This window comes from Peromyscus eremicus, chromosome 16_21 (assembly GCF_949786415.1).
Source record: "Peromyscus eremicus chromosome 16_21, PerEre_H2_v1, whole genome shotgun sequence".
Taxonomy (NCBI): Eukaryota; Metazoa; Chordata; class Mammalia; order Rodentia; family Cricetidae; genus Peromyscus; species Peromyscus eremicus.
In genome coordinates this window covers 56,554,520-56,571,313 of record NC_081432.1, presented here as the reverse complement: position 1 = coordinate 56,571,313, position 16,794 = coordinate 56,554,520, and the positions used below count along the sequence as shown (strand labels likewise).

Genomic DNA, 16,794 nt, shown 5'->3' with positions numbered 1-16,794 from the left:
TGGTTTTGGCTGAGCATACACTCACACAGATGCCCTTCAACACAGCCTTCTGACTGAGTTTTGGCCAATACCCTTACTTCCAAATTACACATTTTCAAAGGAATTTCTTTGCTCTCCACTTCACCTCTCCCCTCCCAGTGGGCTACAGTATGTGGACCTGGTTTTAACAAGGTGGTCATGGATAACTGCCCAGGAAAGAGTACAATATCATGAAAGAAGAAAGCTGAATCTGAGAACGGAATGCCTATGGGGGACAGATGCTACCAGCCTTGGGTCTGCTTCTGTGGGGACAGAGGTCACAAGCCTTGGGTCTCTGCTTTTGTAAGAACAGGTGCCACCAGCCTTGGGTCTCAACTTCTGTGGGGACAGATGCCACCAGCCTTAGGTCTGTGCTTCTGTGGGGACAGATGTTACCAGCCTTGGGTCTGTTTCCATGGGGACAGACACCACCAACCTTGGGTAGCTGCTTCTGTTGGGACAGACTCCACCAGCCTTGCATCTTTGTTTCCATGGGAATAGATGCCACCAGCCTTGGGTAGCTTTTTAAACTATTTCAAGGAAGTAAAGAGAACAAACACCTCTCTTTTTTAAGCCATGGCACACTGTGATCTCCTCATCATGGTAGTTTATCCTGTGCCCCAGCTAAGAGAAAGAGAGGAAGAAGAGGCCCAACATGGGAAGAGGAAAAGGATGCAGAAAAATAGTGGGGGTGCTTGCCTTTAATCCCAACACTCAGGAGGTAGAAGCAGGTGAATCTCTATGAGTTCAAGGCCAGCCTGGTCTACAAAGTGAGTTCCAGGACAGGTTCCGAAAGCTATAGAGAGAAACCCTGTAAACAAAACAAACAAACAAACAAAATAGTGGGGGTAAACATGGAAGTATAAGATCTAGAAAAGAAGGCTAAGGCTAAGGAGATTGAAAATCGGTTAAATAGTCTAGTACCCATAATTAAGGAAGCACCACAGGTACCCTATATGCAGATTTGACCAAATAAGAAAATATAGGGGCTAAGGACAAGGTTGCCTGGGTAAGGCAAAGCCACAGACAGGAGGAAGAAGAGGTATTTGAGTGAGCTGGCCCAGGGACTATCCTTAATGCTCTGGTATAACCACCTCCACTTCTCCAACTCAGACAGAACCTTAATGATGAGCATTAACTTTCTATGGATACTTACTACATACCAAGTGTTTTCCATTGATCATTTAATGATGAGTACTAAGTTTCTATGGGTACTTACTACATACTGAGCGTGGATCACATGCTCGCACTGATCATCCTCAGTTTCCATACTAGGTCTAAGAAATTTATCCAAGATCATGTAGATGGCAAGTGACCGAGATAGGATTCATGTCTCCTTGTGGTTAATTACTACCCTATACTTCCCAGTAGGCTGGAGTCATGGGGGTGAGTGGGGAATCCCTGCCAATGCTTTCTGGTTTCAGGAGAAAGTTCATGTTGAATCAACCTTAACAATAACACTGAAGAAGTACACTTTGTACCAGCCAACTCACTCTTCTGCCCCTAGTCAGTGGGCTGAGGGGGAACTCTGGTCCAAAGGCAGCCAATCATAGTGTTACCAGTGAACACAGAAGCTGTGTCTAGTGCATAACTATGAGCTGACTATTTGAATTCTTTCCTTATAAACTTTAATCTGAAGACATCGAGATAACATGCAGTTCGCACTGGGTACTTAAGTTAAAATGTTACAAAGCTGAAGCAGAGGCTAGAGCAGCAATAAGGAAGCCGAGAGGAATCAAGAAGCATGAGAATGGAGACGGTAAGAGCTGTGGGTAAAGACAGATGTAGCCCATGAACCTGAGCCAGACAGAAATGATATAGATCAAATTCAGGCTATTTGCCTCATAAAATAAAGCTGGTTTTTCTGAGATGAACTGAGAAAAGTCTTTTTTCCCCCTCTATGAATTATAGTATTTTGAAAGGATGGTGTTCACATACCCTTATCATACAGGCTGAGAGTTCAGCTACTGATCTATACTTCCCAGTCTAGCAGGAAGGAACTATACCTCAATCCTACTACAACTTAGTCCCATCTGGTCATTGCAAATACTTCAACTGGGAGAATAGCATTGATCTGGAAAAAAAAAATCTAACCAATAGCTTAATCCCAGATGCAGAAGTCATAATGTGGTAGCAAGGAACGTTAAAAAACAAACAAATAAACCAACAAACAAAAATTGGGCAACATGATTCTTCCAAAAATTACCATATCCACAATAATGGCTTCTAATAAGAGTGAGGTAGATGATATCCTGAAGAAGTCAGAGAATGAGTGCAATAATGTTCAGTGAAATCAAAGAGGACACAAAAATCTCCTATGGTGATTTGAATGAGAAATGCCCCCCTCCATAATCTTGGACATTTGAACATGTGGCACTCAGTTTGTGCTGTCTCTGGAGATTTAAGAATATAGAGTATCAAGGATTGAGGGGAAGATGAATGAATTCAGACCATAATAAAGGTAAGATAGTAAGGAAGAATGAAAAGAACACGAGAAATCTATGAGACATCCCTAAAAGACTTGGAACTAGAGAAATGGATAAGTACTTGCTGCCCTTATGTGGGACTTAACTTTGGCTCTCAGCATCTATGTCAGGTGGTCATAACTGCCTGCGATGCAGGTCTAGGGAATCCAGTGCTTCTGACCTCCATAGACACCATCACTCATGTATACTTACCCACAGAAAACTGCACACATACATATAATTTAAAATAATAAATAAACCTTGGAAAAAAACACAGGAGAGCAAATTAACTAAAAATTAATTTGTTGCCTGCAAGAAATATATTAACTGGAAAATACAAATTAGTACATAAAAATAGAAAAGACAAAAATATCCCAAGGAACTAGAACTTAACTTCAAAGGCAGGAGGGATTTAAAAAGAGTCACTTCGTATTGACCAAGAGGGAATTTATTAAGGACATTAAAAATTTTTTTTTTTTGCTTTTATGTGCATTGGCGATTTCCCTGCATGTACGTCTGTGTGAGGCTGTTGGATCTGCTGTAACTAACAGACAGTTGTTAGCTACCGTGTGGGTGCTGGGAATTGAATCAGGGTCCTCTGGAAGAGCAGATAGGTCTCTTAACTGCTGAACCATCGTCTCTCCAGCTCCAAAGTTTTTCTGTTTTGCTTTTGGTTTGTTTGGGGTTTTTGTTTTGTTATTGTTGTTGTATTTGTTTGTTTGTTTGGTTTTTCCAAGACAGGATTTTTTCTCTGTAGCTCTGGCTGTCCTGAAACTTGCTCTGTAGACCAGGCTGGCCTCAAATGAAGAGATCCACCTGCCTCTGCCTGCCAAGTGCTGGGATTAAAGTCAAGCACCACTTCCACCCAGCGATCAAGGGCATTTTAAACATTTGCACATGAAATCTGGTAAAACAGTTATATTTCATGCAATAAGATATTCTTCTTAACAGCTCATGGTCACTTTCTCCAAAATAGACCCTATTTTACAACACAATGCAAGTATTTTAAAAAAATGCAGTAAAATCAAAATAGTTTCTTATAATCTATTTGATCACAGTAAAATGAAACTAGAAATTAACAGTAAGAAAATGTACAAACTCATGGAGATTGAATACTGTTGAATGATGAATGGGTCATTAAAGAAATGGGAAGCATAAAAATTCCTAGAACAGAATTAAAAATGAAAACACAGTATACCAAAACCTGTGAGACACAATGATTCCACTTCAAAGAGTGACCTTTAGAGCTATGAATATATTGGAAAAAAATCAGGGATGTAAAACAAACAACCTAATGATGCACCCCAAGGCCTTAGAAAAACAAGAACAAGCCAAACTCCAAATCAGTAACTGAGGGCAACGATCAATATTAAGGCATAAACCAATGGAACTGAAATAAAAAGAACAATACAAAGAAACAGTGAAACAAAGAGTTGGTTCTTTGAAAAGACAAACAAGACTGACAAATCCTCAGCAAACTAAGCAAAAGAAAGAGAAAAAACCCAAATTCCTAAAATTAAAGATGAAAAGGGAGACATTACAATAGATACCAATTAAACTGAGAGAATCATTAGATTGTAATTTGAAAAAATCTATATTTCTAGTAAGTTGGAAAATCTAAAGCAATTTGATAAATTTTTAGATACGTATAATCTACCAAAGTTAAACCAAGAAGATATACGATGGAAAAGGAGCTTTCAGTAGTAAAATCTCCAAAATTTAAAAAAAAAAAAAAGCCAAAGTCTCTATAAATCTACTGATGAGTTCTAGAAGACCTTTAAAGACGACTAAGATCAATACTCCTCAAACCACTTCATATAATAGAAAGGGAGAGAACACTACTAAGCTATTTTATGAAGCCTGCATTACTCTGATAACAAAACTGTGTAAGGATACAATTAGAGGAAGAGATAGAGATAGATAGGTAGATAGGTAGATAGATAGATAGAGAGAGAGATAGATAGAGAGATAGATAGAGAGATAGATAGAATGATGGATGGATGGATAGATAGCTAGAACTATAGGTCAATATCCTTGATGAGCATAGATGCAATAAAATACTTGCAAACCAAATTTAACAGCATATTAGAAAAAAATCACTATCTTAGTTAGGGTTTCTATTGCTATAAAGAGACACAATGACCATGGCAACTCTTAAAAAGGAAAACATTTAATTGGGACAAGTTTACAGTTTCAGAGGTTTAGTTCATTATCATCATGGTAGAACATGGTGGCATGCAGGTAGACATGGTGCTGGAGAAGGAGCTGAGAGTTCTACATCTTGATCCACAGGTATCAGAAGGAGACTGTGTGCCACACTGGGTGTAGCTTGAGCATATGAGACCTCAAAACCCACTCCCACAGTGATACACTTCCTCCTACAAGGCCACACCTACACCAACAAGGCCACACTTTCTAATAGTGCTACTCCCTATGGGCCAAGCATTCAAATACATGAGGCTATGGAGGCCATTCCTATTCAAACCACCACAATCACCATGACAAAGTTGGCTTAGTTCCAGGAGTACAAAGACAGTTCAACAATCAATAAGTCAAAATCAGTAAGTGCAATATATCACATAAACAGATCCAAGGAAAGAAATAGAGGACCTAGAAGTAAACCCATACATCTATGCCCACCTAAATTTTGACAAAGTTATAAAAATTACATTATAGAAAAGTCAGAAGCTTTAGCAAACAGTGCCAGAAAAACTGAATATTCACATGTAGAAGGATGAAATTAGGTTTCCTTCTTTTCACCTTGTATAAAAATCAATTCAAAATGGATGTAAGACCCTGATGTGGATTTGAAACTGAAACTAGTAGAGGAAAAAGGGGGGAAACATAAATCCTTCCAACCACTCAGGAAATAATGCCAAAAACAGACTAATGTGGTTGTAGAAAATCAAAACACTATGCACAGCAAAGAGACCTCCAACTGAAGAGATAGCCTATGAAATGGAAGGAAATCTTTGCTAGCTAACCATCTGACAGTTTAATATTTATAATATATCATGAGCTTTAAAAAACATAAATAAATAAGCTAACATACAACATCTTTAGCTCTCTTAACCTAGTCTGCTGGCTATCAATTGAAAAACAACAAACCAATTCTCAAAGAATTAAAAGACAAGCTTAAAAGCCAGCAAGGGTACAGGACAAGGGAGATGCGACAAACTGCTTCTGGGCCTGTAAATTAATTCAGCCAATATGTAAATTAGCACTGAGGTTCCTAAGAAAAAGAAAAAAAAATTACAAGTCTCATGTGATCTGGCTATATACCTGAAGGAGTCTAAATTCGCATATCGTAGACATGAGAGACGCCTGCTCCCCATCAATTTCCATTGCCTCACTATTCACAATAGCAAAGTTTCAGAGTCAGCCTAGACAGGTATGCACAGACAAATACATTTAAAATCTTATTTTTTCTGGACAATGGATGGGATTGGAGGTCATCATATCAGTCATCACGATTTTAAATCTTCAACCTGAACCCCAACATCCCTGTTCTATCTGAATCCGGTTCTCAGACTCACTCTATTTCTTCAAAGTGTGATTTTTTTTCCCTCTTCTTTTAGCATGCCATGTAATTTTCTGACTGTCAAACATGTGGTACCAGGCAAGGGAACTCCTAAAAAATAGGCCTTTATTGAGGTAAATGTTGTGCCCAGATCGTGACCCCCAGAGAGACCACCAAAGACGAGCATGCCGGAATGCAAAAGCAAGGTTTAATTCTGGATATCCAAAAGCAATACAAGCCTAGGCAGGGACTTCATCCAATACATCCAATGCAGTGGAGGCTGGAAGAAGTGCCCACCTATCTGCAAGCTCAGCTTTTAAAGGGAAAAATCACGAGGTTACATCATTTAGGGGTGCTAGTACGGGTATAATTCTGATTGGCTCACTTCTAGGGGCTTTCTAGAAATCATGGCTTAATCTTACTTCTAAGGGAGTGATTGCCTGCCACCATTTCTCATTGGCTGCCCTCAGGTGGGGGCATTTTTATGGTCAGTTACCCTGGAAACCAGGGAGAGGACATTCCATAGTCCAGCAGGCATTACCTCGTGACTACCTTGTGACTCTGTACTTTTACACTTCCTGGTTTCTGGAATCTGAACTGACTGGTTTCAGTAACTAATGGCCTATTCCCAAAAGGAGAAATCTTAGGCCTTTATTTTAGGGTGAAAGCATTTTGGTCTTATTTCTAAGATGGCTCATTTTGGTCTCACAATGTTAATTCTTGTTGGTTTTCATCTTAAGAATAGCTAATGATTCTGCAAACTGCTTATGTGTGTATGTATACAGGTATGTGACTTGAAAATGTAAGCAAGCTTTAACTGTACGTATGTATGTGTGTAACTTGGATCCAACTATGTGTATGTGTGCAAGTAATTATTGTTTAGAAAAACAAGCTTTAAACAGCAACCACGTGGCTCCCTCCATCTTGGCTGGTGACCTCATGGGCAGCCATGTGGCTGGCAGCCATCTTTTACTAAGGTTATAAAGATCTACTCGGGTTAACACCTAATACTTATGTCTTTACCAAGTGTTCAACAGCAAGTTTCTAGAGAATTTAAATAAATGGCAACATATGTTTAATAAATAAGATATTTGATTAATATTAAAGCTACACACCAATGCTTTTATACACAGGAATATACCTTGCTCTGGCAGCTAAACTTTGTATAATGATTTTAAAGAACCAAAAGAGTTATAAATAAATCCCAGATATTGAACTTTGGGATTGTTTGCACTTTGGAGCTTGGTTTTACTTTATACAGATTGTGATGATGCCATGTTTTCTCTCCCTTAAAGTAGAAGAAGATACTTTATTGTTGATATTACAGAAGGCATTTGAGAGATCTTAATCTTTTAAGAACAGTTTTTATACTTAAAAACCAATGGCTTAAAAAAAATGTTTCTCCTTAACCAAGGTACGTTCAGGCTTAAGAATATTGTATTTTGATATTTTGTTTTGGTTTCTTTACTGAAACCAGTCAGTTCAGATTCCAGAAACCAGGAAGTGTAAAAGTACAGAGTCACAAGGTAGTCACGAGGTAATGCCTGCTGGACTATGGAATGTCCTCTCCCTGGTTTCCAGGGTAACTGACCATAAAAATGCCCCCACCTGAGGGCAGCCAATGAGAAATGGTGGCGGGCAACCACTCCCTTAGAAGTAAGATTAAGCCATGATTTCTAGAAAGCCCCTAGAAGTGAGCCAATCAGAATTGTACCCGTACTAGCACCCCTAAATGATGTAACCTCGTGATTTTTCCCTTTAAAAGCTGAGCTTGCAGATAGGTGGGCACTTCTTCCAGCCTCCACTGCATTGGATGTATTGGATGAAGTCCCTGCCTAGGCTTGTATTGCTTTTGGATATCCAGAATTAAACCTTGCTTTTGCATTCCGGCATGCTCATCTTTGGTGGTCTCTCTGGGGGTCACGATCTGGGCACAACAGTAAAGTGTAAGAAAGATGGCACTCTATGGTCCTGTGATGAGTTCTGAATGAGCCTGCGTCTCTGGAGGGTGAGTTCTGTAAGTACATCTCAAGGTGCTGGGGAGATGGTTCCACAGTTAACAGTTCTTATTGCTCTTACAGAGGACCCGGGTTCAACTCCCAGCATCCACATGAGATCTTCTAACTGTGCTGGAGGCACTTATGACCGTGTATGTCTCCTGGAGTCAACTCATGAAGCTGTCATCATAGCTTCCAGCAATTCATCAACTAAAGTTTACATCCGTCCCTGGCTGACAAGTTCCTAAGATAGTTTGCCTACCCAGCTTGCCTATTTCTGTGCCATGAAGTTTTCTGTCCCCAGAAATTGTGATTGTCTACCATCTATTTATCTTTCCCCCCTTCCTTTGTGCATGTGTACATGTATAAGATGTGTGGATGGACATGAATGCGTGTGTGGGAGCACACACATTCAAGGATGTATGTGTGTGGAGACCAGAGGCTTAACATTTTCTTCCCTTGAGCTCTACTTTATTTATTCAGTCAGAGTCCCTCACTGAACCTGGAGTTCACCAATTCTGGCTAACCAACTTGCCCTGGAGGCATTCTGTCTGCCTCCCACAAACTGGGATTGCAGGAGGTCTCCATATCTGCCTGGACGCTTATGTAAATTCTGGGGATCCAAACTGCTCCTCAAGCTTGCATGCAAACCATTTGCCCACCAAGCCACTTCCCCAGCCCTCTCTGGCCTGTTTCCTAACTTAAAGGGCAGCACTTTGCCCCATGACCTTGCGTCTTTTGTATGTTCAAGAAGAATTACAGGTTTTTCTGTTTTCCATCCTTTCCTTGGTTTCCTAGTTGGCTGCGAGCTGAGCCTCCATCTCTTTGCTTGATCCAAATCCTCTCCTCACTTGGATTTTAGCCTGCCTTCTTCAAACCGTGGACACAAACAGGATGCTCTCTGCCTCTTCGCCATCTGAACCCCATGCACTTTTTTGGTCTCACTGAGATGTGGGATGTGAGTCAGTGTTTATGGCGGCCTCATGGCCTCTTTGCACCACCTAATCTCCATTGTTTTACATTTACTCTTTAATTACAGCCTTAAGCTACAGCTTTCCTGCTGACTTCACTTAGCAGGCACTTGTTGACAAATTCAAATGAACTCACTTCTTAACAAAGATTTATGGTGATTGTCTTCTATTGAAATAGCCTCCCTCCTGTGGAACTGCTTATTTCAACCCAAAGCCATGCTGTCTTCACTGTCTCTTCTAAATCTTTACAGACACAGAATATTAGGTAGATTTCACTAAGTGGTGGTAGGGCCAAGCATGTCTTAAAGACTTTTATGCATTGATGGATTTGCATACATTAACAATTCTCTTGGGATTGTTGTTGAAGTTACATGCTTAACAACAGAAAAAATGTAGCAGCAGAATTTATTTGCTCAAGAGGTGGTGACTGTTGTCCCTGGGTTGCAAGACCCCCAAGCAAGACCACCACAGAGCCAATATCTGATGCAAACACACAGACGTTTTTTTAATAACAAAGCAAGCTCAGGGCTTGGTCTGTATTCTAAACACTCGATATAGCAGGTGGAGGAGGACACCCCAAGCACTCACTTTAAGGGGTTTATGTAGGAAAGGTTTACATGCAGAGAGTTACATATCTTGGGATTGGACCAGGGGGCTAGGAGTGAGGTAGTTCTTTGAAGTTACTGGCTAAACTATAAGCATGAGGTTACTGATGGCTAACAGGATTCAGGGTATCTACAGAGACATAAACTTTTTACTCCCTATGTCCTGCTTTTGCTGAACCCAGGATATATACATTCAGATTTATTGTTCCAGTCCTATTTTCCCATGGGTTCAATTTCTGGTCAGTTGAGTCCATTACTCCCCATATCCTGTTTTACCAAGTCTAGGATATGTAGATTTATTGTTTCAGCCTTATCTTCCCATGAGTTCAACTTCTGGTCAGTTCTAAAACTACTGGTCAGCAAATACCTTTAGAGGAGGGTGCGGATGGGTGTCTCTCAAGATGGCTACTGCTTTTTCCTTTCATTCCCTCCTATCCTAGTAACTCAAGGACACCCAATCATGGGTTGTCAATACCTAGTTTGCAAATGTCTACCCTGAGTCAGGCACATTTTTATATCTTGGTTGAGGATCTCATGTTGAGCTTGAGTCCTTTGCACTATTAATTGGATGGTCCCCAAGCTTTATCTGATGAATTGCATCAGCTTGTTTAAGAGGTAAGTCCCAAAGGTTAATATGAGGACTAGTAGCAGTAGGGGTCCCAAAAGAGTGGAGATTAGAGTTGTTAGCCAGGGGGAACTGTTATATCAAGATTCAAACCATCCCTGGCCAGCTTCCTTGTCCCCTTTTCACTGGTTGAGGCCTTCTCTTACTTTGGCCATAGAGTCCTTAACCAGCCTGGAGTGATCTATGTAAAAACATCATTTCTCTCCCAGGACTGCACATAGTCCCCCTTGTTGTAAGAATTGGAGGTCTAACACTAGCTTATTCTGTAACATAACCTCAGAAATCAAGGTGAGGGATTCTAGTATCATCTGTTTAGTGGTATCCAAACAGGAATTATTATTTAGTTAAAGCATCAATGATATAAGAGCCAACAGTAATTAGCAGAAGCAGAAGGGCCAAAAGTCCTTATCTTGAAGGAACTTGGAAATGAGAATAGGGACCAATTATCTCAGCTTCCCTATGACAAGAAATTTTTTTTGATCTAACATTCCAGAAGGATATAAGAGTGACGTTTTTGTTTCTGTAATTACTTCCTACTGATGTTGGGACATCGTTTCCAGGGCCCTAGAAAGCCAGAATGTTAGTCAAAAACAAGGAGGGGATTTAGAAGCATCTGGTTCATTGATCAGCTGAAGAAGGTCCATATCAGCTTTCAGCAAGTCCATGTGCCACAGGTTGAAGTCAGTAGCCGATGCCTGGATGTGTCTGCCAGCCAAATGTAAGCCCATTGAAACAGATATAGACTAGAGACAAAAGTTAACTTATTTGGAATTTTTAGGCCCACAGCCTTAGTAAATATATTAGTGTTATCAACTAATCAGTAGTTAAATACATATTGTAGAAAAAGCAGGTAATAGGTATCTGTCTATAAATCTTTTGGTTATTCAGAAGATAACCAAAAGAAATCCAAAATCTTGAGCTCATAATCCAAACAATAAGCAGTCATTGCTCTATTAACTTGTCAGAATTCTATTAATGTTAAATTCTGAATGTTTTAAGTTTTAATGCAATGACAGTATGGTCTTCAGTTAATTAATGCATTGATCAACGAATTAATAAGGTGACTGCAACCTTGTGGAAGACTCTGGTTGCCTGATGTTTCTAAGCTGACAAAGCTATAGCTAGCCCAATCATCAATGCCATCAGAGATCTGAGAAGGATAAATTTTACCTGAGTGTGGACCTTCAAATCTATTAAAAAATGACAGAGATTATCCATTGCCCAGACTGCCATCATCCCAGGCTCCTGTAGTCTTCATAGCGTTGGCAGGACAGGTGTCAGGACAGTATCAGTCTTGGATGCTGGGCCCATAATGTTAAACTTCTCCCTGTGTAGAAGCAACTTTGGGAGAGATTAATCTTATCTTGTCAGTGTCTCATTTGTCCATTCTGGGCCAGATACCTGGCAGCAGGTGTTGAGTCTAGGCGTTGTCTTGTCATTGTTCCATATCTTCCTTGGGAATCTTGGGAGTTAATGCTAGGATCTGGGAGTCTCTGTTCACTATAGTAAGCTTTTTTATCAAATACTTTAAATGCCATATTCATCAGGTCTTTGACGGGTTTGAGGACCATTGTCTATTAAATATATTTGAGCCAAACAAATCTAGGCCTGATCTTGAAAACATCTCTAAGTTTGGTAACAATAACCAGGCCAATTTGTTATCCTGTAGATATATTATTCAAATGGACCTCTTGAGTTCTGTTTCATTTATTTTCTAATAGCTTATAATTAAATAAGAATTAACAGTTTATGCTTTAAACTAGTATCTGGATGGCCAGATGACTAGCATTAACTTGTATTCATTAACACAGAGGACATGCAAACTCAGACATTCAAAACCAAACATACATGTGGCCACATTTTCATTCATACCTACAGAGTAGACAGACATTTTTAAAACTATAAACTTTTGGAGTCTCAATGTAATAGCAGAATAGCAAAAGAAAGGAATCTGAAATGTGTTTTATTTTTTATACATCTCAAATCATTTTTTATCATTACTTAAGTCTTTTTATCCTCAAACCTTTATAACTTGTTTTTATATATTTTAATAACTTGTATTTTTATATAATTTTTCCAGAATTTTTTCTTTTTATATTTCCATACCTAGAACCTTTATATCTTAGACTCCATATAAACTTTATTTATATTTAAACCTCATAATTTATTTAAACTTTAAACTTTAAAGTTCTATATTTTTATATTTTAAACTACTTTCTCAGACCCAAAAATCATTTATTTAAACTTTCATCCTCATATTTTAGGTCTTCATATTTTTATAAAAACATTATATCTTAAAATATATTTATTTCTATTTAATTCATTGAGTTATCCTCTACTTGAAATTGGATACAATTTTTTTCTTATCTTAACCAATAATAATTTGTAACCAATTTTCTTAAATGATGGCAAGTATTTGTAACCCATTGAACTCAAATGACCAAAATCCATGTATTATATTTTTTCCTGTGGAAACAAAAGCATAATTTTTTAAACCTGATGTATCTTTAACATTTTTTAAGCATTACCAAGACAGAGAAGGGTTAAGATGGGAAGCTAATGATGAACTTGGCTTAGGAAGGAAGGGAGGGGGATTTAGATTCAGAGTCTGTAGGCAGTAAACTTCCCACCATCCTTCACTCCCCCATCTCTGCCTGTTTGTATAGAGTGTGCATTTCCCCCCTCTGTGAGAGCCACAGGAGCCTCTCCTGCAGGCTAACACCAGCTCTGCCTGTCCTGCTCCAAGCTCCCTCCAGGAAGGCATCTCCCCACTCAGGGCCTCTTCTGCCCTGTCTCCCCATGTGTGGAGCCCTGTTCTCTGGGAACTCACCTCCCTGCTTGGGGAGGGCCCAGTTAGGGCCACTGGAGGCCCCAGTCTCAGACCTTCCCAGGGGCCAGGGGGAGAGAGGAGCACTCATGGCCAGGCTGAAGAGCTTCCCCTGCCCACCAGTGCTGCAGGTCTGATAGCAATAAGGAAAGCTAGTAGACAGAAGCAAGTAACATTTACATAGCCAGTGGTGAAAAGATTGATTTCTGCCTTGATCAAGAGGAACAGTAGCTCTTATGGGAAAGGCAACTTCACTGGGATCAGGAGTTTTTGTTTTTTTTCTTCTCTACCTCTTCATACCCTTTGCAGCCTAGTTCTCCCTGCTAGAGCAGGGTCTGCAGGAACCACAGGGAGCTTTTCCTTAGTCAGCATCAGAGGTTCCCTCCGGAGGCCAAGTAAACATTGTCAGAGGCCCATTCTGCACTGCAAAAGGTGACAAATTTCCCTTTGTGAATCAATCATTCTGTTGTGAGCAGTGGCTCACACATCCTTCCAGGATGCTAGGCAAAAGTCCAGGGGAGAAAAGGGAGACTGTCCCATAGCCGTCCATCTTAGTCAACAATAAGAACAATTAACATGCTACACACAAGACCAAGGGCACACCAAAACAAATGTTGCCCCAGGAGACAACCAACAAAGTTCCAAGAACAATGATAGCCTAATGTGCTCTGGAGGGAGTGACCCTCCAAGCTCAGACACACCAAAACCCATCCAGACTCAAGGCTCTCAGTCTTCAGTTAAACAGACCAAGGGTTTCCACATCCCCATTAAACAGGGTCCAGAACATCTTCTGGAATCCTGTGATCCTGGTTCCAGTGCATCCACTGGCTGCCACTGGCATTGACCGTTACTGGACCAATTCACAGATCTAGTGTGCCTCAGAAAATAAACGTACAGAGTCACACAAAGACAAGGACAAACAAAAACACACAGAAACTTACTGGCCAGTTGGAAACCCCTCAGATTAGAGTCTGGGGGAAGCAGGGGGGATCCCGGACAAGCCCCCAAATGTTGTGCCTGCATCATAAGACCCCCAAGCAAGACCACCACAGAGCCAATATTCAATGCAAGCACACAGAGGTTTTTAATAACAAAGCAAGCACGGGGCTTGGTCTGTATTCCAAACACTTGACATAACAGGTGGAGGAGGACAGCCCCAAGCACTCACTTGAAGGGGTTTTTATAGAAAAGGTTTACATGCAGAGAGTTACATATCTTGGGATTGGATGAGGGGGCTAGGGATGAGGTAGTTCTTTGATGTTACTGGTTAAACTATAAGCATGAGGTTACTGATGGCTAATAGGATTCAGGGTATCTACAGAGACATAAATTTTTTACTCCCTATGTCCTGCTTTTGCTGAACCCAGGATATATACATTCAGATTTACTGTTCTAGTTCTATTTTCCCATGAGTTCAATTTCTGCTCAGTTGAGTCCATTACTCCCCATATCCTGTTTTACCAAGTCCAGGACATGTAGATTTATTGTTTCAGCCTCATCTTCCCATGAGTTCAACTTCTGGTCAGTTCTAAAACTGCTGGTCAGCAAATACCTTTAGAGGAGGGGGGGGGGGTGTCTCTCAAGATGGCTACTGCTTTTCCCCTTTCAGTGACCATTAATAAATCCTGTCGGGGTTGAGCGAAGTGCACGCTGAGGAGGTTCGGTGTCCACTACTGGTGTACCGAGTTTCTTCATTGGCATTAAGGAGCACAGCATGGGACCCCAGTTTGGGATTCACACATACAGCTCAGAATGCCGGGTCTAAGTTGTAGATTTTATCAACACAAATTCCCAGAGGTGGAAGATGTAGTGATGGTGAATGTAAGATCCATTGCCGAAATGGGGGCTTATGTCAGCTTGTTGGAATACAATAACATTGAATGCATGATTCTTCTTAGTGAATTGTCCGGAAGACATATCCGTTCTATAAACAAACTGATCCACATCTGCAGAAATGAGTGTATAGTTGCCATTAGAGTGGACAAAGAAAAAGGCTATATTGATTTGTCAAAAAGAAGAGTTTCTCCAGAGGAAGCAATCAAATGTGAAGACAAATTCACAAAACCCAAAACTGTTTATAGCACTCTTCACCATGTTGCTGAGGTAGTAGAATATTCCAAGGTAGAACAACTGAAAAGCCTGTTCCAGAGGACTTCCTGGGTCTTTGATGACAAGTCCAAGAAACCTGGATATGGTGCTTACGATGCCTTTAAGCATGCAGTCTCAGATCCATCTATCTTGGATAGTTTAGATTTGAATGAAAATGAACGAGAAGTACTCATTAAAAATATCAATGGGTGTTTGACCCCACACGCTGTCAAAATTCAATCAGATATTGAAGTAGCTTGCTATGGTTATGAGGGAATTGATGCTGTAAAAGAAGCCCTGAGAGCAGGTTTGAATTGTTCTACAGAAACCATGCTCATCAAGATTAACCTAACAGCTCCACCCAGATATGTGATAACAACAACAGAACTAGTGCGAACAGAAGGCCTCTCTGTTCTCAGCCAGGCCATGGCAGTCATCAAAGAGAAGATGGAGGAGAAGAGGGGTGTGTTCGATGTTCAGATGAAGGCCAACGTGGTCACAAATACAGACGAGACCAACTTGCAAGGCAGCTGGAACGGCTTGAGAGAGAAAATGCAAAAGTAGATGGAGATGATGATGTAGTAGAAATGGAGGCCAAAGCTGAAGACTAGCCTTGTGGAAAACAGTCCAATTTAAGGAACACAATGCGGCCTTCCTGGCTGTAAACCCTAGACTTGAAAGTTTTCCGGTACTGAAGACTTCAAAGCTGAATAGTTTTATTTCCAAGTATTTAAGTATTCAACACAAGAATCTAAATGTCCTCCCTCATGTCATCTGTTTTCATGGAGATACTCTAACACCTCACTCATTTTTTAAGGGAATGGCTTGATTTGACCAGAGACAAATCTTAAAGAGCAGTCCTAAAATCGGGCCTTCAGTTTTCATTTCTGATGTCTCCGGATTGGCACTCTTATGGTGTAGTGCCTTCATGAGATTTACCAAGGGCGCCCAGCATAAAGAGTCCAAACTTTCTATATAAAATGTATTCAAGAAAATTCAAATAAATTTCTGGGGTAGTTAAAAAAAAATAAATCCTGTCTAACATCTTGCAAATTACTTATCATTATCTCCATCTTCCAGAGGAGAAATATCAGGTAATTGCCCTGGACACCCAACTGGTCCAATAAGCTTTGGAACCCAGACACTTGGGGCTAAAAGTCTGTAGTAGTCTTAATGACTATATTGATGACTGACTGATTTGTTAGAAATCTATGAACAATACAGGTAAGACAAACTTTAAGATTATTTTATTTCAGACTTTCTTTTCATTAAAAAACAATTTTTATCATTGAAATATTAATTTTCCTCCACTTAAATCTTTTTTTCAGAAATAATTATAAGAAATGTATGGTCATTTAATACTATTAATAAATCTTATCAACTGTGGGAAAAAAGAATAATGAGTTAACCATCACTCAGTATCCTATGAGGTGATGTGGATCATTTGTCCCAAATATCTTATCTTACAAAAATGAAAACTCTTGGGGCTGGAGAAATGGCTCAGTTATTAGGAGCACATACTGTTCCTGCAGAGGACCTGTGTTTGGCTCCCAGCACCCATGCTGGGTGGCTCACAACTTCTTGTAACTCTAGTTCCAGTTCCATTCTTTTCTGGACTTACGGGCACCTGCACTGGAAAGGGCATACCCACACACAAGCCCACCTGTTGTGTGGTTTG

The 16,794-nt window shown here is 40.1% G+C and overlaps 1 protein-coding gene across 1 annotated transcript; it reads left to right on the top strand.

Moving 5' to 3' along the window:
• The first annotated feature begins 14,763 nt into the window (after window positions 1-14,763).
• On the top strand, window positions 14,764-15,680 carry LOC131893799 (eukaryotic translation initiation factor 2 subunit 1-like). Its single transcript, XM_059243890.1, has one exon. The coding sequence runs from the start codon at window positions 14,781-14,783 to the stop codon at window positions 15,678-15,680; it is 900 nt and encodes a 299-aa protein (XP_059099873.1). The 5' UTR covers window positions 14,764-14,780.
• The last annotated feature ends 1,114 nt before the right edge of the window (window positions 15,681-16,794 follow it).

Excerpts from the sequence above, each read along its gene's own strand:
- LOC131893799 (XM_059243890.1), top strand. The coding sequence starts at position 14,781 with ATGCCGGGTCTAAGTTGTAGATTTTATCAACACAAATTCCCAGAGGTG.